Raw genomic sequence first — 26,982 nt, forward strand, 5'->3', positions numbered from 1 at the left:
AGTTAGAAAGATAAGGTTGGTAAACTGCAGTACACCTCTTTTCCTCAAGACATGTAGACACTGTCATGTAATCCTTATGGAATGTGGAACTGTTGCCCACACATGTGATTAAGACTTTGTTTTTCTCCATTTGCTAGTTAATTGTTATTTATGTTATTTCAGAACTTAAGAGATGAAGAAACCAACTCTTGCAGATAGATGTCTTCAGTTTACTGATGTATAAAGATTCAATGAGCACAGCTGCCAAACAGAGAAAGAAAAAGGACCCTGCAACACATGTGTTGACAAAGGAACTAGTTATTTCAGTAAACAAGGTATGTAATAATGTTTAATGATTTGAATGAATTATACATTTATTTTTAATGTAAAAGCTGTGCTTTAAGAATAACATCTTAAGTTAATCAAAAATTTAACACGTGTGAAGGTGACCTTCATCAAGATAGATATTCACCAAACAAATGAATCATTAAACACTTTTATGTATATATATTCATTTTACCCCCCTCACGAACCACGGACCTTACCGTTGGTGGGGAGGCTTGCGTGCCTCAGCGATACAGATAACCGTACCGCAGGTGCAGCCACAAAGGAGGGGTATCTGTTGAGAGGGCCAGGCAAATGTGTGGTTCCTGAAGAGGGGCAGCAGCCTTTTCAGGAGTTGGAGGGGCAGCAGTCTGGATGATTGACTGATCTGGCCTTGTAACATTAACCAAAACAGCCTTGCTGTGCTGGTACTGCGAACGGCTGAAAGCAAGGGGAAACTACAGCTGTAATTTTTCCTGAGGGCACGCAGCTTTACTGTATGGTTAAATGATGATAGCGTCCTCTTGGGTAAAATATTCCGGAAGTAAAATAGTCCCCCATTCGGATCTCCAGGCAGGGACTACTCGGGAGGATGTCCTTATCAGGAGAAAGAAAACTGGTGTTCTACAAGTTGGAGTATGGAATGTCAGACCCCTTAATCGGGCAAGCAGGTTAGAGAATTTAAAAAGGGGAAATGGGTAGGTTAAAGCTAGATATGGTGGGAATTAGTGAAGTTCAGTGGCAGGAGGAACAAGACTTCTGGTTAGGTGACTACAGGGTTGTAAATACAAAATCAAATAGGGGTAAAAGCAGGAGTAGGTTTAATAATGAATAAAACAGTTGGAGCATGGGTAAGCTACTACAAACGGCATAGTGAACACATTATTGTAGCAAAGATAGACATGAAGCCCACGCCCACCACAGCAGTACAGGATTATATGCCAACTAGCTCTGCAGATGATGGAGAGATTGATGAAATGTATGATGAGATAAAAGAAATTATTCAGATAGTGAAGAGAGACGAAAATTTAATAGTCATGGGTGACCGGAATTCAATAGGAGGAAAAGTAGGAGGTGAATATGGAATGGGGGTAAGGAATGAAAGAGGAAGCCGCCTGGTAGAATTTTGCACAGAGCATAACTTAATCATAAATAACACTTGGTTCAAGAATCATGAAAGAACGTTGTATACATGGAAGAGGCCTGGAGACACTGGAAGGTTTCATATAGATTATATAAAGGTAAGACAGAGATTTAGGAACCAGGTTTTAAATTGTAAAACATTTCTAGGGGCAGATGTGGTCTCTGATCCAAATCTATTGGTTATGAACTGTAGATTAAAACTGAAGAAACTGCAAAAAGGTGTGAATTTAAGGAGATGGGGCCTGGATAAACTGAAACAACCAGAGGTTGTAGACAATTTTAGGGAGAGCATTAGGGAACGACTGACGAGAATGGGGGAAAGAAATACAGTAGACGAAGAATGCATAGCTTTGAGGGATGAAATAGTGAAGGCAGCAGAGGATCGTGTAGGTAAAAAGATGAGGGCTAGTAAAAATCCTTGGGTAACAGAAGAAATATTGAATTTAATTGATGAAAGGAGAAATAAAGTGCAGTAAATGAAACAGGCAAAAAGGAATACAAATGTCTCAAAAATGAGATTGACAGGAAGTGCAAAATGGCTAAGCAGGGGTGGCTAGAGGACAAGTGTAAGGATGTAAAGGCATATATCAGTAGGAGTAATATAGATACTGCCTTCAGGAAAATTAAAGAGACCTTTGGAGATAAGAGAACCACTTGTATGAACATCAAGAGCTCAGATGGAAACCCAGTTCTAAGCAAAGAACGGAAAGCAGAAAGGTGGAAGGAGTATATAGAGGGTCTATACAAGGGCGATGTACTTGAGGTCAATGTTATAAAAATGGAAGAGGACGTAGATTAAGATGAAATGGGAGATATGATACTGCATGAAGAGTTTGACAGAGCACTGGAAGACCTAAGTCAAAACAAGGCCATGGGGGCAGACAACATTCCATTAGATCTACTGATAGCCTTGGGAGAGCCAGTCCTGACAAAACTCTACCACCTGGTGAGCAAGATGTATGAGACAGGTGAAATACCCTCAGACTTCAAGAAGAATATAATAATTCCAATCCCAAAGAAAGCAATTGTTGACAGATGGCTGCAAAATACAGGGTGTTCATAAATGAATATTGGGGTTTTAACGCTTTATAATATTTATTATATTAAACTTACAGTTATAAATGATATGTCAAATGAAAGAGCAACTCAAACAGTTTTACCGAGAACCTTACAAATGTTCAATGTGAGCACCATTTGTCACATGGAACACATCAAGTCTATAGCCGAATTCTTCCTGAACGTTGATAAGTGTGTCTTCAGTGATTGTAGCAACAGCTGCTTCAATCTGGTTTCTTAATTCAGGGAGGTCTACTGGTAGCAGAGTCAAGTACACATGATCCTTGATGAAGACTCAAAGGAAAAAATCGCATGGCGTTAGGTTGGGTGAATGTAGACGCCGTACAAAGCGAGCCCTATCATGGGGCCCCTTGAGGCCTATCCAGCGCTTGGGTACAGTGAAGTTCAATCAGTCGCGTACTTCGCTATGCCAGTGAGGTGGCACACAATCTTGTTGGAAAATGAGGTTCTCCGGCTCATGTTCTTCCAACTGAGGAAAGAGCCATTGCTGTAGTGTATTAAGGTAAAAAGTGCCAGTTACAATAGGTTTACCAAAAAAGAAAAGCCCATAAACTTTCTGCCGGGATACGGCACAAGAAATAGTCACTTTAGGGGAATCTCGTTGCATTTGTACCGTCTCGTGAGGATTTTCTGACCACCAGATGCGCACATTGTGAGTGTTAACATGTACACTAAGGTGAAAGCTCGATTCATCACTGAATACAACATGATCCAGAAAATCTTCATCGTCATGAAACAACATTTCGTTTGGGAAGTTGGCACATAATCCATGGTCTACCGGCTTTAGAGCCTGTAATAACTGTAAACGGTAAGGACGTAGTTTTTCACGTTTTCTTAAAACTTTCCAAACAGACCACATGGGAACTTGTAATTCACGACTACGGTAGCCTTCTGGACTGATTTCATTGGGCTACGAGTGAACGACTCTCTCACTCGCTCAACAGTCTCTTCATTAACTCTTGGTCATCTTGTGCTCTTCCCTTTACAAATGCAGCTGGTATCTTCAAATTGATGATACAATCTACGAATGTTATCATCACTTGGAGGATCACAACCAAACTTCAGCCGGAGTGCACATTGCACAGTAACTACAGATTCGGTCTTTGGCATCTGCAAAACACGAAACACTAGTTGCCATATTCGGTACTACCACTGTCCAGCAGATTGCGGCAGAAACATTGCGTGTTGCGCATGTGCACTGGTGCAAAACACAACTGTTTGAGTTGCTCTTTCATTTGACATATCATTCATGAATTAGTTTAATGTAATAAATACTATAAAGCTTTAAAACCCTGATATTCATTTATAAATGCCCTGTACTAACATGAATTCTTTACAGATGAATGGAAAAACTGGTAGAAGCCGACCTCGGGGAAGATCAGTTTGGATTCCGTAGAAATGTTGGAACACATGAGGCAATACTGACCCTACAACTTATCTTAGAAGATAGATTAAGGAAAGGCAAACCTGGGTTTCTAGCTTTTGTAGACTTGAGAAAGCTTCTGACAATGTTGACTGGAATACTCTCTTCCAAATTCTGAAGGTGGCAAGGGTCAATTACAGGGAGCAAAAGGCTATATACAATTTGTACCGATACTAGATGGCAGTTATAAGAGTCATGGGGCATGAAAGGGAAGCAGTGGCTGGGAAGAGAGCAAGACAGGGCTGTAGCCGATCCCTGATGTTATTCAATCTGTATATCGAGCAAGCAGTAAATGAAACAAAAGAAAAATTCAGAGCAGTTATTAAAATCCATGGAGAAGAAATAAGAACTCTGAGGTTTGCTGATGACATTCTAATTCTGTCAGATGACATTGTAATTCTGTCAGAGGCAGCAAAGGACCTGGAAGAGCAGTTGAATGGAATGGACAGTGTCTTGAAAGGAGAATATAAGATGAAAATCAACAAAAGCAAAACGAGGATAATGGAATGTAGTTGAATTAAATCGGGTGATGCTGAGGGAATTAGATTAGGATATGAGACACACTACAGTAGTAGATGAGTTTTGCTATTTGGGAGCAAAATAACTGATTATGTAATATTGTAGAACAAAAGCAAACTGGTGCTTTTCATTTATTAACTGATGATGGTCAAAGTAGAGAGGATATAAAATGTAGACTGGCAATGACAAGGAAAGTGTTTCTAATGAAGAGAAATTTTTTAACATTGAGTAAAGATTTAAGTGTTAGGAAGTCGTTTCTGAAAGTATTTGTATGGAGTGTAGCCATGTATGGAAGTGAAACATGGATGATAAATAGTTTAGACAAGAAGAGAATGGAAGCTTTCAAAATTTGCTGCTACAGAAGAATGCTGAAGATTATGGGTAGATCAGGTAACTAATGAGGAGGTACTGAATAGAATTGAGGAGAAGAGAAATTTGTGGCACATCGTGACTAGTAGAAGGGATCGGTTGGTAGGACAATTTCTGAGGCATCAAGGGATCGCCAATTTAGTAATGGAGGGCAGCATGGAGGGTAAAAATTGTAGAGGGACACCAAGAGATGAACACATTAAGCAGAATCAGAAAGATGTAGGTTGCAGTAGGTACTGGGAGATGAAGAATCTTGCACAGGATAGAGTAGCATGGAGAGCTGCATCAAACCAGTCTCTGGACTGAAGACTACAACAACAACATTCATTTTATAATATTTGTGGTATGATCTTTTAGAAATCAACAATCTAAGGGATGTTAAGTACAAACGCGAAATTCTTGGAGAAATGCGCATTTAAACTACAGTACAATAACATCTTATCAGTTTGATGACAAATCATTTTAGATTGTGCAATGTCTGATCTACTGGGAAGCCATATTTGACATTGCTAATCGGCAGAAGTAAACAAACATTACTCTGCCAACATTTTGTGTTATCATTGTAAGTCCTTTTATTGTGCCATTTATAAGGTTTTAAAGGAAAGTGGAGCAATCAAAATACTACTTCACAGAATGAAATTGTTGCATAGCCTCCACAACTGATAGAAAATTTTCACATTCATAGTCATACTTATTCATAGTCATCCTTAAGGGATATAACACAGAATGGGAAAGTATCATTTATTGTTTCCCTCAAAAGTTGGTAAGCCTACTTGATGCATTGCTATTCTACATCCAAATAACGTAAAAAGACTTATCAGAAAGTATATTTACCGCTGGCATAAGCTCAAGACTTAACGGTATTTGAATGGGCTTTTAACTGTCCACTGTGACAACTCAGATCTGAATTGTAGAAGGAAAAGGAAATTGACCCCCCCCCCCCCAGGTATAGTTTACCAGCTATGGTATGACTGATGTAAAACTAATGTAAAAATAGAAAGGATGTAGTAGGGAAAAATTGTATTGTCAATCACATGACATGAGTCATTGACCAGAACATCAATACATTGTAAAGGAGAATCTTCCAACATAAAATAAAAACCTAATGCTGGTCAGTATATATGATGTGTTGTAAAGTAAAAGGTAAAATATAATTGTAGGCGACAACTTCAGAGAGAAAGGTGTACATATTACATTTTATTTTTGTATATGCATTCCTTAAGACAATGCAGTATTAACAAATACAGCTGATTTGCAGTATTTGAGTCTTCTGTCTCTAAAACACAATTTTAAAAACGTGTCTTTATTAAAGAAATAAAAGATACTGAGGACTGTTAAAAAAATGGGGAATAGAATTGTGTTACAAAACAACTATAGCTTTTAGCAAACAACATTACTACATATTTACAAAGATATTCCATGATAGTGGTGTGGGACAATAGAGTGCTATCCAGAGTGCACCAGCTACCATAGCAGAATGGGTGATGTGCTACTGTACTTGTATATGTAACAGGCAAAGTCTGTGTTGCCCACCTTCCATCTACAACCATCTAACAGTATAAACACATCTGTGTCAGCAGACTGAAGGAAAACATCAGACATTGTACATTTATTGGAGAACATCATTGTAAATATTAAGGGGCCTTGTTTCGACTCAGGTCTTTCAGTGCTCTGTCAAACTCTTCACACAGTATCGTATCTCCCATTTCATCTTCATCTACATCCTCTTCCATTTCCATAATATTGTCCTCAAGTACATCGCCCTTGTATAGACCCTCTATATACTCCTTCCACATTTCTGCTTTCCCTTCTTTGCTTAAAACTGGGTTTCCATCTGAGCTCTTGATGTTCATACAAGTGGTTCTCTTATCTCCAAAGGTCTCTTTAATTTTCCTGTAGGCAGTATCTATCTTACCCCTAGTGAGATAAGCCTCTACATCCTTACATTTGTCCTCTAGCCGTCCCTGCTTAGCCATTTTGCACTTCCTGTTGATCTCATTTTTGAGACGTTAGTATTCCTTTTTGCCTGCTTCATTTACTGCATTTTTATATTTTCTCCTTTCATCAATTAAATTCAATATTTTTTCTGTTACCCAAGGATTTCTACTAGCCCTCGTCTTTTTACCTACTTGATCCTCTGCTGCCTTCACTACTTCATCCCTCAAAGCTACCCATTCTTCTTCTACTATATTTCTTTCCCCCATTCCTGTCAATTGTTCCCTGATGCTCTCCCTGAAACTCTGTACAACCTCTGGTTCTTTTAGTTTATCCACGTCCCATCTCCTTAAATTCCCACCTTTTTGCAGTTTCTTCAGTTTTAATCTACACGTCATAACCAATAGATTGTGATCAGAGTCCACATCTGCCCCTGGAAATGTCTTACAATTTAAAACCTGGTTCCTAAATCTCTGTCTTACCATTATATAATCTATCTGATACCTTTTAGTATCTCCGGGGTTCTTCCATGTATACAACCTTCTATCATGATTCTTAAACCAAGTGTTAGCTATGATTAAGTTGTGCTCTGTCCAAAATTCTACCAGGTGGCTTCCTCTTTCATTTCTTAGCCCCAATCCATATTCACCTACTACGTTTCCTTCTCTCCCTTTTCCTACACTCGAATTCCAGTCACCCATGACTATTAAATTTTCGTCTCCCTTCACTATCTGAATAATTTCTTTTATTTCATCATACATTTCTTCAATTTCTTCGTCATCTGCAGAGCTAGTTGGCATATAAACTTGTACTACTGTAGTAGGTGTGGGCTTCGTATCTATCTTGGCCACAATAATGCGTTCACTATGCTGTTTGTAGTAGCTTACCCGCTTTCCTATTTTCCTATTCATTATTAAACCTACCCCTATTTGACTGTGTTTATAACCCTGTAGTCACCTGACCAGAAGTCTTGTTCCTCCTGCCACCGAACTTCACTAATTCCCACTATATCCAACTTTAACCTATCCATTTCCCTTTTTAAATTTTCTAACCTACCTGCCCGATTAAGGGATCTGACATTCCACGCTCCGATCCGTAGAACGCCAGTTTTCTTTCTGCTGATAACGACATCCTCTTGAGTAGTCCCCGCCAGGAGATCCGAATGGGGGACTATTTTACCTCCGGAATATTTTACCCAAGAGGATGCAATCATCATTTAATCATACAGTAAAGCTGCATGCCCTCGGGAAAAATTACGGCCGTAGTTTCCCCTTGCTTTCAGCCGTTCGCAGTACCAGCACAGCAAGGCCATTTTGGTTATTGTTACAAGGCCAGATCAGTCAATCATCCAGACTTTTGCCCTTGCAACTACTGAAAAGGCTGCCGCCCCTCTTCAGGAACCACACGTTTGTCTGGCGTCTCAACAGATACCCCTCCGTTGTGGTTGTACCTACGGTACGGCTATCTGTATCGCTGAGGCACGCAAGCCTTCCCACCAACGGCAAGGTCCATGGTTCATGTTTAGTATAACAACAAAAACGGTCAGTTTCTGACAAAATAATTTAATTGGATACATAAAAATCTACTCACCAAGCGGCAGCAGAACACACCCATAAAACAAAGTTATAATTAGACAAGGTTTTGGAACCAGTGCCTCCTCCTTGAGGCAGAAGGGTTGCAGGGGAAGGAAGAGGGGTGAAGGAAAAGGACTGGAGAGGTCTAGGGAAAGGGGTCACCCAGAACTGTGGGTCGAGGAGACTTACACTTTTCCTAGACCTCTTCAGTCATTTTCCTTCGCCCCTCTTCCTTCCCCTTCAATCCTTCTGTCTGAAGAAGGAGCCACTGGTTCAAAATCTTGCCCAGTTGCAACCTTCTATCCAAATGATTTTTTTTGACAAAATATTGTTTGGTTTATTTGTTAGTAGTAAGTGCAAACACAGTGGGCAATATCTTTCTCTGTAAAGTGTAAACATTTTTCAACATTCTGCATATTTCACATTGCTGAATTTCTGGTTAAAATATGCATTTCCAGTGCTCTTCTGTTCATAACAAACGAGTGAGAACTTCCACATAAACCATGCTGCATTGGGGTTTGTCTTTGGTTTGAACTTGTTGTTAGATACACTGTCAGTGAACAGATACAGTAGTGAAAGAGTGAGGTTTGTGGACTGTGAAAAATGGTACAAGAAAATGATGTTTAAGAAAAGTAAAAAACACGTAACAGTTATCGTAAATCTGTCAAAAGTATTGCAGAAATATCTTGGTGCTCACGTAATGGTATTAGCATCACATCCATTGTGTAGGAATTGCTATACTCACTACAAGAAGAAATTTAGTAACAACCCACCTAAACAATCACCATCACCCAAATGTGACAGTGAAGAAGACAGTTCAGATGTTTATATTCCTGGATGTGAAGTTGTTGATGCATTGAATGTTAGCATTTCTGTTGTAGCCCCTACTATATACCCTTTTAAATGTCCAGGAAAGTTAAGAAGCACAAGAAGAAAACAGTATGTAAAAAGAAAAGTGGAAGAAATTGAAACAAGTTTTATACAAGCAATATCTTCAAAACTTTGTGAAGTTTATATTATAGATGCACTTGGTGCAGAACCTGAAGGTAGTGATATGTGCATGATATGTGATGTGTGGTTTCAAAACCTAAATGCTGCTATCTCAGCAGCCACCTGTAGTGAGAAGGTACACTTACTGACACTGATATCAGGTAGCTACTCTAAGCAGCAGATACAGAAATGCATACCCACTTCCTCACATTATTTGATTTCAGAAGCTCTTAAAGAACGAGAAAAGTATTTGGGTATTTTGGCATGTCCAGATTCTGACTGTGGGTATCCATTGCAAGGTGATAAGCTTACTTTTGCTCTGGAACATTACTTAAGTGATGACAAAGATTGCAGCAGGCAGAGTCCTAACCAGGCTAATGTTATCTATGTTAGTTGAAATTGTAAAAAGATATATGACAGGATCAGTAAGGGAAGCATATCTCCTAATGAAAAAGGTGAACCCAAATTTAAAAATTGGTTTAACAAAATTCTACTCCTTATGACCAAAATGGGTAAAATGCCAGCCAGTGAAGGGAGTGTGGGAAATAATTTGAAATGTGCTTGTTTTGCTGTAAGTTGTGTCACAGGAAAGAAGTATGCAAAGAAGGACCTGATGCTTTTGTGTATATGTCAAGAGCTGCAAGATAAATGTTGGTTGCAAGAGTGTGCAATGTGTCCTGGTGCTGAAGTGATGACTGTTGAAGCATTACACCTTCAGGATACTGACAATGACATAACCTATGCATTGTGGGAGGACCCCTTGTGGGTTCGGGGGTTAGAATAGGCCCGCGGTATTCCTGCCTGTCGTAAGAGGTGACTAAAAGGAGTCTCAAATGTTTCGGCCTATAAGTGATGGTCCCCTCTTGGCTTTGACCTCTGTATTTCCAAATTCTTCCGAAGAGTGAGCCAATTGGGGAAGGGCGCCTTACATGGTGCATTGTGTCCATCGTGCATTGAGACTTTTAGCCAGCTTTCTTGTCATCGCATTGCCGTCCTGGTCGTCCTCAATCTCTTGGGTGAGGATACATTCCTGGGTGTGATTTCCACCATGCACTGTGCAGTGTTGCTTTTTGCGGAGATGACGACTATGGACTTCCTTGCACCGAATATCCAGCCCATTGTGCAGTGTTGCTTTTTGCGGAGATGACGGCCATGGACTTCCTTGCACCGAATATCCAGCCCATTGTGCAGTGTTGCTTTTTGCGGAGATGACGATTATGGATTTCCTTGCACTGAATATCAAGCACGGTAGCCAGTCCGTTGTGGTGGGGCTACCATGTACACTGTTGGTCTGTAGCCCCCTGCCAACACAGGGATCGCTCTGCTGATGCCTGCGCCGTTAACTCCCCACATATGCCAAGGAGTAGATGCCTATCTCCCTGGGGCATCAGAACTCCCGGCAATGGCCATCCTGCCAGGTGGCCCTTGCTGAGCTGGGTGGCGCCCGTGGGGAGGGCCCTTGGTCAAAGTAGGTGGTATCAGGGCGGATGGCCCGCAATGAAGCGTGGTACATCATCTCTTGCTGGAGGCCAGCCACCGGCAGTCTCTAAGTGTTCTCGGGCTCAATTCAGTGCTCAGAAATATGATCCCAAATCGTTCCCCTCCCTGGCTACACCGTGGGAGGAGCGTAAAGCTCAGGATGGCAGTGAAACTTATTCGCCCAGGTACCTAGTTTGTACAAGAGCTGATGGGGAGTCTTTCATCTCAACAAAGCCTCAATTCTTTGTAGAGCATTTAGAGGACAAGTTTGGGGAGGTGGAGGGCTTGTCCAAAATGCGCTCTGGGTCAGTGTTGATAAGAACAGCATCCTCTGCCCAGTCACGAAGGTTACTTGCTTGTGCCAAGTTGGGGGATGTTTCAGTTACCACCACACGCCATAAGAGTTTAAATGTGGTCCACGGTATTATTTTCCATAGGGACCTTCTTTTGCAGTCTGATGATGAGCTGCGCGCCAATTTAGAGCGTCAAGCTGTTCCGTCTGGCGCGTTCATTGGGGTCCGAAGGATAATGAGATTGCAACTGGTGCCTTCATCTTGGCCTTTGAGGGTGGTACATTACCAGAGAAAGTCAGGGTGATGGTCTACCGCTGTAATGTCAAGCCCTATATTCCTCCCCCAATGCTGTGCTTTAAGTGCTGAAAGTTCGCCCATATGTCTTCCCGCTGTACTTCCAGCCTCACATGTTGAGATTGCGGGAGCCCATCACATCCCAATACACCATATGCCCCGCCTCCCATCTGTGTCAACTGCGGAGAGCATCATTCATCTTGCTCACCAAACTGCAGGTTCTTACAGATAGAGCAGAAAATCGTGGAATAAAATACCCTGGACCGACTGACCTATACTGAGGCTAAGAGGAAATATGAACGACTCCATCCTGTGTGTGTCCGTCCCCGATTCTAAGCCAGAGAAGTGTTCAACTCCTTCAGCCCCTCTTGCTCGCAAGGGGTCCCTTGGGTCCCTCCTTTCTCAGGTTTCCACAGGTGGGGAAGGATGACGCCCAGCAGTGGCATAAGTGCCCACATGCAGCTGGTCATAGGGCTTCGCAATCCTCCTCCGTCCTCGAGACTGAATCAGTGAAGCCCTCCCAGCCAGTGAAACTCAAGGAGCAGCGAGAAAAGTCCAAGAAGAAGACCTCTAAGACGAAGGAACTTGCCGTGGCACCCAGCCCACTGCAACCTAAAAGCTCTGTGTCTGAGGGCGAGGTAGAGATTCTGGCGTCCACTGAGGACCTAGATCTTACTGGACTCTCAGACACAATGGATGTCACTCGCACATGTACTCAATTGATGGCAGCAGGTGACCCAGCAGCGTAATCTGCCTCCTCAGTCCCTTCACGCCTTTCTTGGCCATGGACAATGTCATCCTTCAGTGGAACTGCAGCAGTTTTTTCCACCACCTTGCTGAGCTCCAACAACTACTCAGCCTTCACCCTTTCCTCTGCATTGCTCTTCAGGAAACTTGGTTTCCGGCGATGCGAACCTCCGCTCTCCGTGGCTATCGGGGTTATTATAAGAATCGGGCAGCTTATGAGAGGGTATCTGGTGGCGTCTGCATCTACGTCCTTCACTCCCTGTTCCTCTACAAACACCTTTAGATGCTGTCTCTGTTCGGGTGTGGATGCCTCAGGCTGTTACTGTCTGCAGTCTCTACCTTCCACCGGATGGTGATGTCCCGCAGCATGTCCTGGCTGCACTGATAGCCCAATTGCCGCCATCTTTTCTGTTACTGAGCGACTTCAACGTGCATAACCCTCTGTGGGGTGGATCAGTGGCAACAGGCCGAGGCAGCATCGTTGAGCAAGTATTGACACAGCTCGACCTTTCTCTTTTAAATAATGGTGCCTTCACACATTTCAGTGTGGAGCATGGCACGTGGCACATACTCAGCCATCGACCTTTTGATCTGCAGCATTAGCCTATTACCATCTGTCCAATGGAGCATGCATGACGACTTGTGCGGTAGTGACTACTTTCTGTCACTGCCACAGCGTCACTCTTCTGGGTGCCCCTGCAGATGGGCTATGAATAAGGCTGACTGGGACTTCTTCACCTCAGTTGCCACTATTGAGTCTCTTTCCAATGACTCCATTGATGCGGTGGTTCACTGCCACAGAATGTGCCATTCCCTGTTCTTCTGGGTTCCCTCGGTGGAGGACTGTGCCTTGGTGGTCGCCCGAGATCGCAGGCGGGCACTCCAGCGTCATAAGTGGCATCACTCACTGAAACACCTCATCGCCTTTAAATGGCTCCATGCGCGAGCCCGCTGCCTCATTTGCCAACGCAAGCAAGAGTGCTGGGAAAGGTATGTCTCACCATTGGCCTCCGTACCTCACCATTGCAGGTTTGGGCCAAGGTTAGGCGACTCTATGGCTATCGGATCCCCGTCAACATACCTGCGCTTTCACTGAATGGAGCAGTCTGTACTGACTCCGACACAGTTGCAAACCGCTTAGCGGAGCATTTTGCTCAGAGTTCCACTTCTGCAAATTACCCACTGGCCTTCCGCTCCCTGAAAGAGCTGTTGGAACGTCGGAGCCTTTCATTTCACATGCACCATCCTGAACCATACAATGCTCCGTTCAGTGAGTGGAAATTCCAAAGTGCCCTAACCGTTTGCCTTGATACGGCTCCCAGGCCAGATTGCATCCACTGTCAGATGCTCAAATACCTCTTGATGGACTTCCAGCGACGCCTCCTAGACCTTTTCTACCGTATCTGGGTCTAGGGTGAGTTTCTGTTGCAATGGCGGGAAAGCGTCGTAATCCCCGTGTTGAAACCTGGCAAGAACCCACTGGAGGTGGACAGCTACCGCCCCATTAGCCTCACCAATGTTCTTTGCAAGTTGCTCGAGCGCGTGGTGAGCCGGAGGTTGAGTTGGCTACTTGAGTCTCGGGGCCTTCTGGCTCCGTCTCAGGGTGGGTTCCGTAAGGGCCGCTCTGCCGCCAATAATCTGGTGTGCCTGGAGTCTGCCATCATATAGCCTTTGCCCACCATCAGCATCTGGTTGCGCTCTTTTTTGACATGCGGAAGGCATACAATACGACATGGCGACATAACCTCCTCTCTATGCTTCATGGTTGGGGTCTTCGGGGTACGCTCCCAATTTTCGTACAAAATTTTCTGTCGTTTCTTTCCTTCCATGTGCAAGTTGCGGCTTCCCCTAGTCCCGAGTCCAGAAGAATGGGGTACTGCAAGGATCTGTCTTAAGTGTCAGCCTCTTTTTGATTGCAATTAATGGGCTTGCTGTGGCGGTGGAAACGTCTGTCTCAGCTTCCTTGTATGCTGACAACTTCTGCCTATATTATAGCTCCACTGGCATTGCAGCTGCTGAACGGCAGCTGCAGGGCGCTATCCGAAAGGCACAGTCTTGGGCAGTAGCGCATGGCTTCCAGTTTTCGGCTGCCAAGACCTGCATTATGCATTTCTGTCGGTGACGCACTGTTCACCCTGAGCCACTGCTTTATCTTGATGGCGAATCTCTTCCTGTGGTGGAGACGCATCAGTTTTTGGGATTGGTTTTCGATACCCAGTTGACTTGGCTGCCTCATATTCGGCAGCTTAAACAAACGTGCTGGCAGCATCTTAATGATCTTTGTTGCTCGAGTCACATCAGTTGGGGTGCCGATCGGTCTACCCGTCTGCAGCTGTATCAGGCGTTAATTCAGTCTCGTCTAGATTATGGGAGCCTGGCTTATGGTTCGGCATCCCCTTCCTCATTGCGGTTGCTGGACCCCTTCCTTCACAGTGGGATCCGACTCACCACTGGAGCTTTCCGGACAAGTCCTGTCAACAGCATACTTGTGGAGGCAGGTGTCCCTCCATTGCTGTTCTGGCACCAGTGATTACTGGCCACTTATGCTACACACATTTGTAGATTGCCTGGGCATCCCAGTTATTGTCTCCTGTTTCCTCAGTCGGTCGTTCATCTTCTGGAACGGCAGTCCCGGTCAGGATGTACAATCGCGGTTCGCATCAGAGCTCTTCTCTCTAGGCCTGAGGTTTTCCCTCTTCCACCTCTTTTTCTTTTTCCGGGTCCCTCTGTGTGTACCCCCTTGGTGTGTGCCCCGTCCATGCCTTTGGCTCAATTTGGCACAGGGCCCGAAGGACTCAGTCCCTCCTGAGGCCCTCTGCCACCACTTTCTTTCAATCCTTGCTGCGTTTCAAGGCTCTGACATTGTCTATATTGATGGTTCGATGGTGGCTGGTCGTGTCGGTTATGCTCTTACTCTAGGGGATCATTATGAACAACCCTCATTGCCGGCTGGCTGCAGTGTTTTCATTGTCGAGCTGGTCGCCATCTCTCGCACTCTAGAGTATATCCGCTCCTGCTTAGGTGAGTCCTTTGTTATCTGTAGTGACTCCCTGAGAAGAGTTTACGAGCTATCGGCCAGTGATTCCCTCACTCTTGTCTGATGATGGCTATCCAGGTGTCCCTCCATACTCTTGCCCGTTGCAGCCACTCTGTGGTCTTTGTGTGGACCCCGGGTCGTGTAGGCATCCTGGGAAATGAACGTGTTGACACGCTGGCCATAAAGGCTGTCGGTGCACCAGACTTGGAGATTGGTCTTTCGGAGAGCGACCTCAGGTCAGTTTTGCGGCAGAAGATACTTTGCACGTGGGGTGAAGAATGGCGCCCTTCCTTCATCCAACAAACTTCAGGCCATCAAGGAGGCTACCGGTGCGTGGCGCTTCTCCTTGCGGGTCTCTCGCAAGGACTCTGTTCTCCTCTGCCGGCCGTGCATTGGCCACACCTGGATGACGCACAGCTATTTATTGCGACACGAGGATGCACCTTTATGTCGCTGTAGGTCAGCTTTGACTGTGGTCCATATCTTGTTGGACTGCCCGCTTTTAACTCCCCTCAGGCAGACGTTTGTGCTGCCTCATACGCTTCCTACACTTTTATTAGATGATGTTGCGATGGCAGATTTAGTTTTGAGGTTTATTCATGCAGGGGGTTTTTATCGCTTGATCTAAGTGTTTGTCCTTTTTCTTTTTGTGTTGAGTCCGGCCTTTGAACTACGATTTTAGACTACGGCTTTTAGTGCATTTCTTGGTGGTTGGCTGTTCCTTTTTTCCCTATGGTCACCCAACCACTGTCACACTTGGTGTGATTTTAATTCCTTTTGTCTGGTCTCTGTCTGTGTCTTGTCCTGTGTCGTCTCTTGTCATCTCCATTGTTTGTTTTTATTCCTTGTGGGTATTCAAGATAATGGAAAAGGGACCAGTGGCCCTAGAAGTCTGGTCCCTTCAATCCCACAAACCAAACCAAACCATTGTGGGAGGGAGGAGAGTTGGTGAAGAAGACAGTAGAGCCAGAGAAGTTTGCTATAGAGGTTAGGCATTGGGTCATGAAAGGAATAGCTCACTATTATATCCGGAGGATTCAGAGAGAGGCCATAGCAGAAGTAAAATCAGCCATATCCCAGAATACTGACACATTAGTTCTTTATTTTGACTTTGCAGAGAACTGGTCTGTTGCTTTGCAGAATGAAATTCAAAGTTACCTCTGGCACTTATCAGTTATCAATATTTACAAGTGTTGCTCACATCCTTGGAACATCACATTGTTTTGCTATTGTCAGTGATGATCTCATTCATGACGGTACACATGCATGCAATGCTGTCAGCATGATAATTGATGAAATAATATACAGAGACCATGCATTCCCAAAACATGTGTATGTGACTCATGGTGCAGCATCTCATTTTAAAAACAACTTTCAGCTTTATGAGCTTGGTCAACATAGTAGTACAGGAATTAAGACAAAAAAATTGGTCATTTTCAGCAACAGGTCATGGAAAAAATGCATGTGATGGGCAAGGAGGCCTCTGCAAAAATTTTGCAACAAGATTTGATCTCCAGCATGAAGCTGTTGATACTATAAGAGATGCTAATGGATTTGTGCACACCATATCAACATTAATAGCAAACATTAAACTCTTAATTCTAAAAGAAAGTAGATTAAGGGAATTCTGTTTACAGAAGAGAGAAGACTGGTCTGCTATGAAGCCTGTGGTATTCAATCAAGTCACTGCTGGGTTGCATCCCACAGTGGCACATACATTGCTAGAATGGTTCTCCATGAAATGCAGCCTGTTACTGCATGTAAAATTCAGAGATCATAGTATACATTAGAAGACTTTGTAGTGAGACACATCATTTCTTGTGTGTATGACAATCAGTGGTGGAAGGGACAGGTAATAAGTGTCTTTTATGAGCTGCAAGATATAACCATCTCCTTTATGGACCTCATGGTCCTGCTGAGCTTTCAAATGGCCATCATTAAAAGATCAGTGTGCAGTTCCCATTTCCCAAGTACTGCACTTGTTGGATCAACCTTGTCTGTTTGCAAATTCAGCTCGGGTATATAAGTTCAATGAAAGAAAAAAAAAAAAACACTTTTCAAAAGTGCAGTGTTGACTGTTACATTGTAGACAAATTTATCTCATGGAAAGTCATGAAGAAGTAAAATCATGATAGAAGACAATAATAATTTGTGAATAATATCATAAAAAGAAAAATGTGTATAAACATTGTATATTTCATTTTTGTTACAAAATCCTTTTGAACAAAATTATGAATTATTTTCCTACTCACTCATAATGTTGTAAAGTAATTATCTTGATTCAGAAATACCAGTTTTGCATGACATTTACTTAAAATCAGCGATTAGTTTAAATATTTAAGTGCCCATGATTTTTTTTTTTTTTTTTTACCTTGAGAGTAGAGCTAGGTCTACCTAAAAAATTTCTCACATTTTGTACAGATAAGTATTGCCCACTCTGATTGTACATTCCCTAAGTACCAACAAACATACCATGAAATTGTTAGAATATTTAGGATTGGGGTTTTGGAGAAAATAATTTCTAAATAACTAAAAATTTTGAGATTCCTTCATCATTAAGTACAAATCTTTTGACAGTGTGAGAATTTCATTCATTAATGTCACAGCTGACAGCAGACCTTCCACTTTATGATTTGTCAAGACAGCACCCTGTGACTATTCATATTTTGAAAATATAATTTTTAAATTCACAAAAAGTTACAAATTTTCATAGTTTATTTTTCCAAAAAAAGAAGAAAAGCTCAGAAGTGTGTGTGTGTGTGTGTGTGTGTGTGTGTGTGTGTGTTAATCATGTCTCATAGTGTTGGGGACAAAGTATTTATTGAAAAGAAATTCAGCTCTCTGTCACTTTTGGTTTCTGTATTACAATTTGTCAGTTTTCCCTTTCGTTACGACAGTTTCACAAATACTTTCATCTGTAGAATTTTAATAAATCATCAGAACATCAAAATATTGTAGTTTTGGAGAGGTATCATGTAGAACTTCAACATATTTTTTTTTTCAGCAAAATTTGAAATAGTGATGTGACACATTCACTCTTGACCTGTATGATTTGAGATGAAATCACCCTAAGGTATTAAGAGAAGTCCACCTGTGTGGACCCCTGGTCTCACTTATCATGAAAGTAAAGTACCCTTTGCTTTGTATTTTCTCTTCCTATGACAGTAAAATATTTATTTTGTTTAAAACAGTAACTGATGTACAAAAAAATAGGTTTCTTTATCTTAACATTTTCAAGATATGCAACGTGGGTTCACTTTGTTCAGTGTGTGCGGAAGGGTCACAGAGACAACTGCACCGATACCAGTGCCTTTATTCTGCCTTTCAAGGGGGTTACCCTCCCAAAGAAGATCAAGCTCATGTGTCACCGATGCGACTTGTAGTCGTACATTCCGCCACCCATTAGGTGCCTTTGGTGCTTGTGTTTTGGGCATATGTGTTCCTGTTGTATGGCGGCCCCTCTGTGTGGCGACTGTGGACACCCACTCCATAAGGCAAGCCCCTGTGTTGCACCACCTATGTGTGTAAAGTGTCATGACCGCCACTCTCCACTCTCGCCAGATTGTCCAACTTACAAGAGAGAAAAGAAGATCCAGGAATACAAGTCCGTGGATCGCTTATCTTATGCTGAAGCTCCTCAAAAATATGACTGACTCATCCAGTGTCACTTTCGTCAACTTTTGCCTCTTTTGCATCCTTTCCCCTCCTTCCTCGTCCTTAGCCCAGCTCCCACTCTCCGTCCGAAGAAGTGCCACCCCTCCCCCCCCCCCCCGCCCTTCCTTGGATACCCACCAGTGATGGGGCTCCCCCTTGGGACCACTCCCCCCCCCACCCACCCACCCACCCACACACACACACACACACACACACACACACACACAAACCCCCGATGTGTCTCAGTCTGGAAGCCTGCTTAAACAACTCAGGCATGAGACGCACTGTTTGTACGCTCCCTTTTGGTCCCAGATCATGCAGAAGCCTGCTCTCCCTCCGTGCCCAGCCCTCTTCATCCTCCGAAAGAGACAGCCACCCATACTGGGCATTCTGCAGAGCCAGTTGGCCTTTATACACATCTGCCATGCATTTCAACACATATCCCTTGGATTGCTTTGATGCAGTCATGCAAGATGCCTCTGACACCGTTCTTCATGCAACTGGCACTACTGTCCCCTATCCACAGGTCTCCCTCATTGTTAACCAGTACCGTGGTGGTCCAAGGATGTCGCAGTTACTATCCAGGACTACTGGCGGGGCTGCAGCGATTTAAATGACACCATTCACTATCAACCTTATCACTTGTAAGCATCTCTGTGCTGAGGCCCACTACCTTATTAAGCAAAGTGAAATGGAATGCTGGGAGTGCTATGTTTCCTCCCTGGGGACGTATACCTCTTCATTGCAGGTTTGATCCAAGCTCCATAGTCTTTTGGGCCGCCAGCAACAATCAGCCAGAATGGGAATTCACGCAGGATCTCACCTCTTCACATGACACTTTCCCTGGCCATGATTCCTTCTGCAACCAGTTGATCTAACGCTTGGACATTACCCAGAAGCAACTCAGCATCTTCAACCACATTTGACTCACAGGTGCTTTTCCCTTGCACTGGCGAGACAGCATAGTTATCTCAGTCTTTAAACCCAGGAAGAACCCAACATTTCTCTACAGCTACCGACCAGTTAGCCTGACCAACATACTTTGTAAGCTGCTCATAAGGGTGGTTAGCTTCCGGTTATGTTGGGTACTCAGATCTTGGGGCCTTTTTGTCCCCACATCAGTGTGGCTTCTGGGAAGGATGAGCTGCAAATGACCAATTACTCAGATTGAAAACAGCAATCAGACAGACTTTTACTAACCATCGACACATTGTCGTGGTCTTTGACCTATATAAGGCATACAACGTGAAGGGTGTATACAACCCGAGACAACTGGGAGATCCAGGAAAAACCCAGGAATTTTTTCATCCGGGAGAAAACCGGGAAAAACCCGGAAAGTTTTTACAATTCCGGGAATTTTTTGTTTTAGTTTTCAGTTAAATTTCTGTAAGTTTGACTGGAAGGAAACAATACTTTAACAAAGGATATTACTGTATCCCCTCACTACAGAATAATACTGCAGCAATAAAACATGAACGAGAGCAAAAAAAAAAAAAAAAAAAACGATAATAAAACTTAAGTTGCAAATGAAATACGTCATATACAATAACAAAACACAATGCTCTTACAAATGTCTGCCAACAGCAAAATGTGTCAAAGGATTAAGATGATTATGCAATGCTTCATAACAACAAATAGCCTCCGATGAGTGTGAATCACAACTGTCTACATTAGATGCATTTGAGCAGTTGCAAGTGGGCTCATGGGCATGCGCAGTTGAGTCGCGCATGTGTAGTACCCCAGATCTGGGGTAGTACCTCCTCCCGCTTCTGGCTACAGAAGTGTGGCTGTTAGCTGTATAAGCAATAGCGGCAAGCAGCAAATTCATATTCTTGAGGAAAAAAACCTTGTATCACAAAGCACCTAGTATCTAGTGGACGTTGGCCTGTCGATTATTCATATGATTTTGAAACGCATCCCTGTTGGTTTTTGAACATATTCTAAGTTGATATCTGAATGAATCATAAGCTGATTTTTGAATGTGTGCACCATGTATGTGATGTCTCTGCCAGGGGAATCCCCATTGCATCTAGAAATAAACTTTCCTGCAGACAGAAGGGGACACGGCTATAGGAGCTGAGCAGAATAAAGCCAAATGGGTGAATGCCAATCGGTTTGCGAATGATCAGTTTTGTTATAACTACCAGTGAAATCCATAGATTCAGACTACTAGAATGGAAATAAAGGACTAACAGGAATAACAAGTCAGAAAGGTTACATATTATCTTCTCCTTGTATCCAAGAGAATGAAATTTTGAGAGAAAATTTTTGGCCAGACCGCTACACTAGTTAGGGCCAGTTGTACAGTCCCCAGTAGCAGCCGCCTAAGTTCTATTCTGGGAGTATCACGGAAAACGCGTTGTATGAACACGTAATAACACCTAACTGGAAAATAAATGCGGGATAACTGCACCGTTGATTAGTGAAGTTAATTGGAGAAAAAGTTTTGACATTGGCTGGAATAGTTATTGAATTAGGGATGACAAAATTGTTTGTTAGAAAGAGGAAGGAGGAGAAAAGGGGACATCATACCAATTACGAAAGAATATGACGATTCCAAATTTATATAAATATTTTGTACTACTACTTTTTGATCTCGTGCTTGAGAACCTGGAACGTATGAATGAAATGTAAAACTATTTCTGAATCTAAAGCTTTTTGCGTGTAGTATGCCTAATAAGCATTTGATATTGGCACTTTGTGAATTATATTCTGTCGTGTTATAAAAATGAACATTTGTGCCAAAACAGTCTCGTTTATTTGGTGTGTGTAACAATTGCTGCAACATTAGACAGACCTATTTCGTTTTATCTAGCAGACAGTGACAAAATACACGAGTCAGAGCGTTTGACAAACTTTGATGCTGCAATAGATTCTTTCCCAGAAAGGAAAGTATGCCATATGAAGCTGTAACAAGGTTAGAGAGGAAAAATTTTAGGACTTAAGGATTGAAGAAATGTGTACTGTTTTGTTAGTCTTTTGCCTTTACTGGTTTTATGTATCCTATATTTAATCCTATATTTAATGTTATGTCATACAAAAAGCGAGTTATTAGCTAATAGGCAATAAAGAGTGAAAATTTTCTGAAGAATTCTTGTTCTCCCGGTCACAAATAATCTCGCCCACTATTAATTGTGATTTTTTACATGACAGGCTGGATGTCAAACTGGCCGGCTGGGAGCAGGAGAGGCACCACAAGACATTTTAATTTCCACTGTCCTGAATATAGTTTAATGGCATTGATTACAAAATATACACATTTGACTTCCACAGAGTGAAATACAATAATGTTTGATAAAAGAATGCTGCATGAAGAGGCATGGCACTGCATTTCGGCACCCGTAAGACCAAAAAACATGCCTTACATTTCCTCGACATATATGTTGCGTATATCAGACTCTTCAGAAGGATGTTTGCCACATAATGAACATATTTTTGAAACATCGTTCTCCCCCCCCCCCCACCTTAAATGCTTGTGGGGGTCGGGGGGGGGGGGGGGGGGGGGGACCACTATGTAGTATTGCCGCAGTTCGGATATATCGTTGATCCAGGCCTGACGCACAGAGCAGCCTGAGATGTGGGGAGGTGGACAATCTCCAAGTGCCCTGTGTTTACGTTTAGTGATTTTGCTGTTTCCTCTTCGTTTATTGCTCTCATGTCAAACAGAAACAAAACTGATTTCTGTGGTCACGAGCTATCAAATACATTCACATAATTCCGGTAGGCTAAAATACGTTACTAGTTTTAGATTTTATTTTATTTCCACTTTTCTGACAGTGAAGCATTAATCGCCTTGCAGAGCAGTGAAGTTATTTTTGTCGGTTTCCTTAAGAAATTTGACTTTTATTAACTTTTTCCATTGAGGCAGTCAGTTTATTTGAAACAGGCTAGTTTCAACCGTTCGCTGCATTTCAAAAGTGCACATTTTCATCTTCTAACACATATGGAATTATGCCATAATAAAGAACCAAACATGAGAAAACAATACTGCTACTCCAAGAAAATTGACATCTGAATCTGAAAATACGAGTCTGCACTTTAAGCCGAATTACGCATTTTAGTATGGTTCACGAAATTCCGATGCTCTTGGAGTATCCTCTGATGTCTTGTTTCTTTTATGACATAATGTGAGATCTTTTAATGTTTTACATGTCTGAACATACGGGCTTCCTGCGTCATCGTAACTGCGCAAGTGTGAGGATTGCTGGTTGGGATGTATCTCACTTCCTTCTGTTGGGATCTCCAGTCGTGTGCCCTGTGTATTTCCTCATCCAGCAACCCCCTCCCTCTCTGCTACCATTCTATCTAAAACGATAGATAAGGTGGGATACGCATTTACGTCTCCTACTGCTGGGATCATGTAGTGTGTTCACAGCAGAGCTGCTACTCATTAACAGGGCTCTCTACTTCGTTACTCAGGCCTCCCTCCACAGTGTTTTAATTATACCGACTCAGTGTGCAGTCTGCAGGCTACAGACTCATGCTACTCTCATCATCCTTTGGTCACTGCTATCCTCCACCTTCTCTCTGCCCTTGGCCATGCCGCCTGCTCAGTTGTTTTTCTCTTCGTCCCAAGTCATGTGGGCATCCCAGGGAATAATGGAATAACTGACTGACCGTTTGGCTAAAGAAGCAGAGATATATCCCCCATTCTCTTTCATGATTCCAGGTGCAGATATGCGGATCCACATCAAATCTCTTTTCACCCAAAAGTGGTAGGACATCTGGTGTGCTACTGCTCTCAGTAATAAACTCTGCACAATCAAGGAGACTACTGCAGTTTTGTGATCTTCTTTCTGCTCCTCTTGGAAGGAGTCCACTGTCTTATGCTGTCTACACATCAGTCATACTACACTCACGCATTGTTTTCTCTTGCGTAATGAACTACTCCCACAGTGTGGCTGTGGAGCCAGACTGATGGTATCCCACATATTGGAGGAATGTCCCCTGAGGAAAGTCCCCTTCTTTTGGCCCTTCATACTAAGTATGGTGTTCTAAATTCGTTGTTGTTAATATTAGTGTAATATTAGCGGACAATTCATGTATGGCTGAACAGGTCCTCAGTTTCCTTCATAAAAGTGGTTGTCATTTGCAGCTTTAAGATTTTGCTTTCCTCCTTGAACTGGGGCAGGGTGGTTGTGGCAGGGGCCTCTCTTCATGTTTTCTGTGTTTGGGACCCATGACCACTCCCCCGTGCAAAGACTGCCCTTTTATCTCTCTGTTTTTCCACTTTTTAGACTTGACCTACCCTTTTATGCCTTCTACTGTGTGTGTTTTTAGCTTCCTTGCTTTATAGTTTGACTCCTCTGACTTGTATCTGCTCACTTTTCACGGTGCCTCTTAAGCATGTTCCTTTTGAATTGTGAGATTGACAGCCTCACTGTTTAGTCCCATAACCCCCCTCAATCAATGAATGAATCAATCAATCAATCAATCAGGGCGGCAATGTTTTGGAGGTAGCAAAATCTTAAATTTTAATATGGTTCCAAAAAGGATGAGGTAAACAAGACAATGAAACATCTGTATGAAAGTAGTAGTGTAAGAAGTTTGAAATAGAAATAATTCATAAAAGCTAGTGCCTTGGAAATAATCTACGGTATTGCGAAACATATGATAATGAAGCACTGAAGATATTCACCTTGGGTGCATCTTTCAAAGTAACAAAACTTATTAAAGTCTGCTTCTACCTTGCACCTACTCATCACTTGAAAACTACTTATGTAAGCTTGAAAGCCCTATAGAAGTGAAAACATGTTTTATAAAGAAATAAAGATAAATGTCAGCATATGATGGCCTAACTGTTCCTCCACACTGACCTTCAACACGTACAGCAGCATCACTGGGAAAAACACTTTATGATAAACAAGTAAAGATTAAATGAAATAAGCACTGCCCATTACATACCATAGGCTTTTGAATCCAGACATTTTGATTATGTGGCATTTACACATGGAAAAACACATGACATCCTTCCCTCATCCCTCCCTCTCCTTTGGATCTACCATTAATACCATTTACATTCCCCTACTTTATGGCATGCTCCTCGAAATTAATTTTTCTACTCATTGTGACTTCGTGTAAGTTTTCCTCATTCCATTTTCTTTCTCAGTGCTGAAGCTACATGCAATAGATATCAATATTACAACAACAAAAATAATCAGTTACTGATTATATAACATAAATGGATAGATAAAAAAATCTACTCACTGAGCAGTGGCAGGGGAACACACACAGACACAAAAGGATATTAAGTTTTACAAGCTTTTGGAGCCAGTGGCTTCTTCTTCTAGTAGAAGAGTTGAAGGGGAAGGCAGAGGGGTGAAGGAAAAGGACTGGATTGGTTCAGGGAAAGGGATACAATTCAGGAAAGTCACCCAGAACCTCGGGTCAGGGGAGACTTACCAGATGGGATGAGAAGGAAAGACAGACTGTTGGGGATTGAGATTTGAAAACCTGAGAGCTTAACGGTACGATGCAAGATAGAGATTACTCCTAAGACATCGTGCATGAGTTAATAAGAGTGAAAAGCTAAATGCATTGTATGTAACGAAGGAGGGAGGGAGGAAGGTGAAAAATAGACAGGTCAGAAAATAAAAGTTGTAGAAAACTAAAATTGAGTGTAGAAAGGAGTAGTTACTGTGAAGAAATGCTGGGACAGAAGGAATTAACATAAATTAAGGCCAGGTGGGTAGCAAGAATAAAGGACATGTTGTAGTGCTAGTTCCCACCTGCGGAGTTCTGAGAAATTGGTGTCAGGAGGAAGAATCCGGATGGCATGTGTGGTGAAACAGTCACAGAGATAATGACTGTCATGTTGTATAGCATGCTCTGCAACAACATATTGTCTGTTGCCTGTATAAACCCTCTGCCTATGCCCATTCATCGTGACTGATAACTGGGTGGCAGCCATGGCAATGTAAAAGGCTGAACAGTGTTTTTACATAACAGCTGATACATGACGTGTTGTTTCACAGGTTGCTCTCCCTTTGATAGTATATGTTTTGCCAGTTGCAGGGCTGGAGTCGGATGCCTAGAATAGCTTTTCGTCATCCTCCCAATCTCCACAATATCCTTGTCAGACCCTATGTTCCTTCTACACCCATCCCCCCACCCTATGGCTCCTACCTTGTGATCACCCCCACTGCAAGACTTGTCCTATGCACCCTTCTAACACCACCTATTCCAGCCCTGTAACTGGCAAAACATCTACTATCAAAGAGAGAGCCACATGTGAAACAGCACGCTTGATATACCAGCAGTTATTTAAACACTGTTCGGCCTTTTACATAAGCATGGCTACCACCCAGTTATCAGTCAGGATGCAGTGGGCATAGGCAGAGGGTGTATACTGGCAACACACAATATCCTGTTGCAGAGCATGCTGTACCACATGACAGTCACTATCTTGGTGCCTGTTTCACCACATGTGCCATCTGGATTATTCCCCCAGACACCAGTTTCTCAGAACTCTGCAGGTGGGATCTAGCACTACAACACATTCTTGGTTCTTATCATCCATCTGGCCTTAATTTACATTAATTCCTTCCATCTCAGCATTTCTTCACTCCATTTTAGCTTTCCCGCCATCCCCACACCCTCATGTGTTACATACAGTGCATTTAGCTTTTCACTCTTATTAGCCCATGCACGATGTAGTAATCTTTGTCTTGTGTATTACCCTGTCTTCCACCTTCAAGCTCTCAGGTTTTCAAATCTCGTCTGGTGCAGTTCCGAACAATCAGTCTTCCCTTCTCATTCTGTCTGGTAAGTCTCCCCTGACCCGGGGTTCTGAGTGACTTTCCTTAACTGTACCCCTTTCCCTAAACTGATTCAGTCCTTTTCCTTCAGCCATCTTGCTTCACCTTCAGCTCTTCTACCAGAAGATGCCACTGACTCCGAAAGTTTGTAAAAGATAAGTCCTTATGTGTGCGTGTTCCCCTGCCACCACTTGGTGAGTAGGTTTTTTATCTATCCATTTACAAGATATTAATATTAAGATCACACGGGAAAAAAAAACTGTTCAAACTTTGTTTTGGAGCTGAAGCAATTAAACTCCAATGCGTGAACTGTTTCTGCAGTTTCATTGTATTTCACTTTGCCTGCATTTCAACAACTTTATTTAGGATTTAACAATTACTTTTCAGT

The 26,982-nt window shown here is 42.6% G+C and overlaps 1 protein-coding gene across 1 annotated transcript in view; it reads left to right on the forward strand.

Moving 5' to 3' along the window:
* The window catches only part of LOC126188864 (uncharacterized), a 245,249-nt gene that overhangs the window by 6,706 nt on the left and 211,561 nt on the right, over positions 1–26,982 (forward strand). The window contains exon 2 of the mRNA XM_049930512.1: positions 163–314. Within this exon, the coding sequence (XP_049786469.1) occupies positions 216–314 (99 nt within the window). The 5' untranslated portion in view covers positions 163–215. The remainder of the gene's footprint in view (positions 1–162; positions 315–26,982) is intronic.

The sequence above is a fragment of the Schistocerca cancellata genome, chromosome 5 (assembly GCF_023864275.1).
Source record: "Schistocerca cancellata isolate TAMUIC-IGC-003103 chromosome 5, iqSchCanc2.1, whole genome shotgun sequence".
Lineage (NCBI taxonomy): Eukaryota > Metazoa > Arthropoda > Insecta > Orthoptera > Acrididae > Schistocerca > Schistocerca cancellata.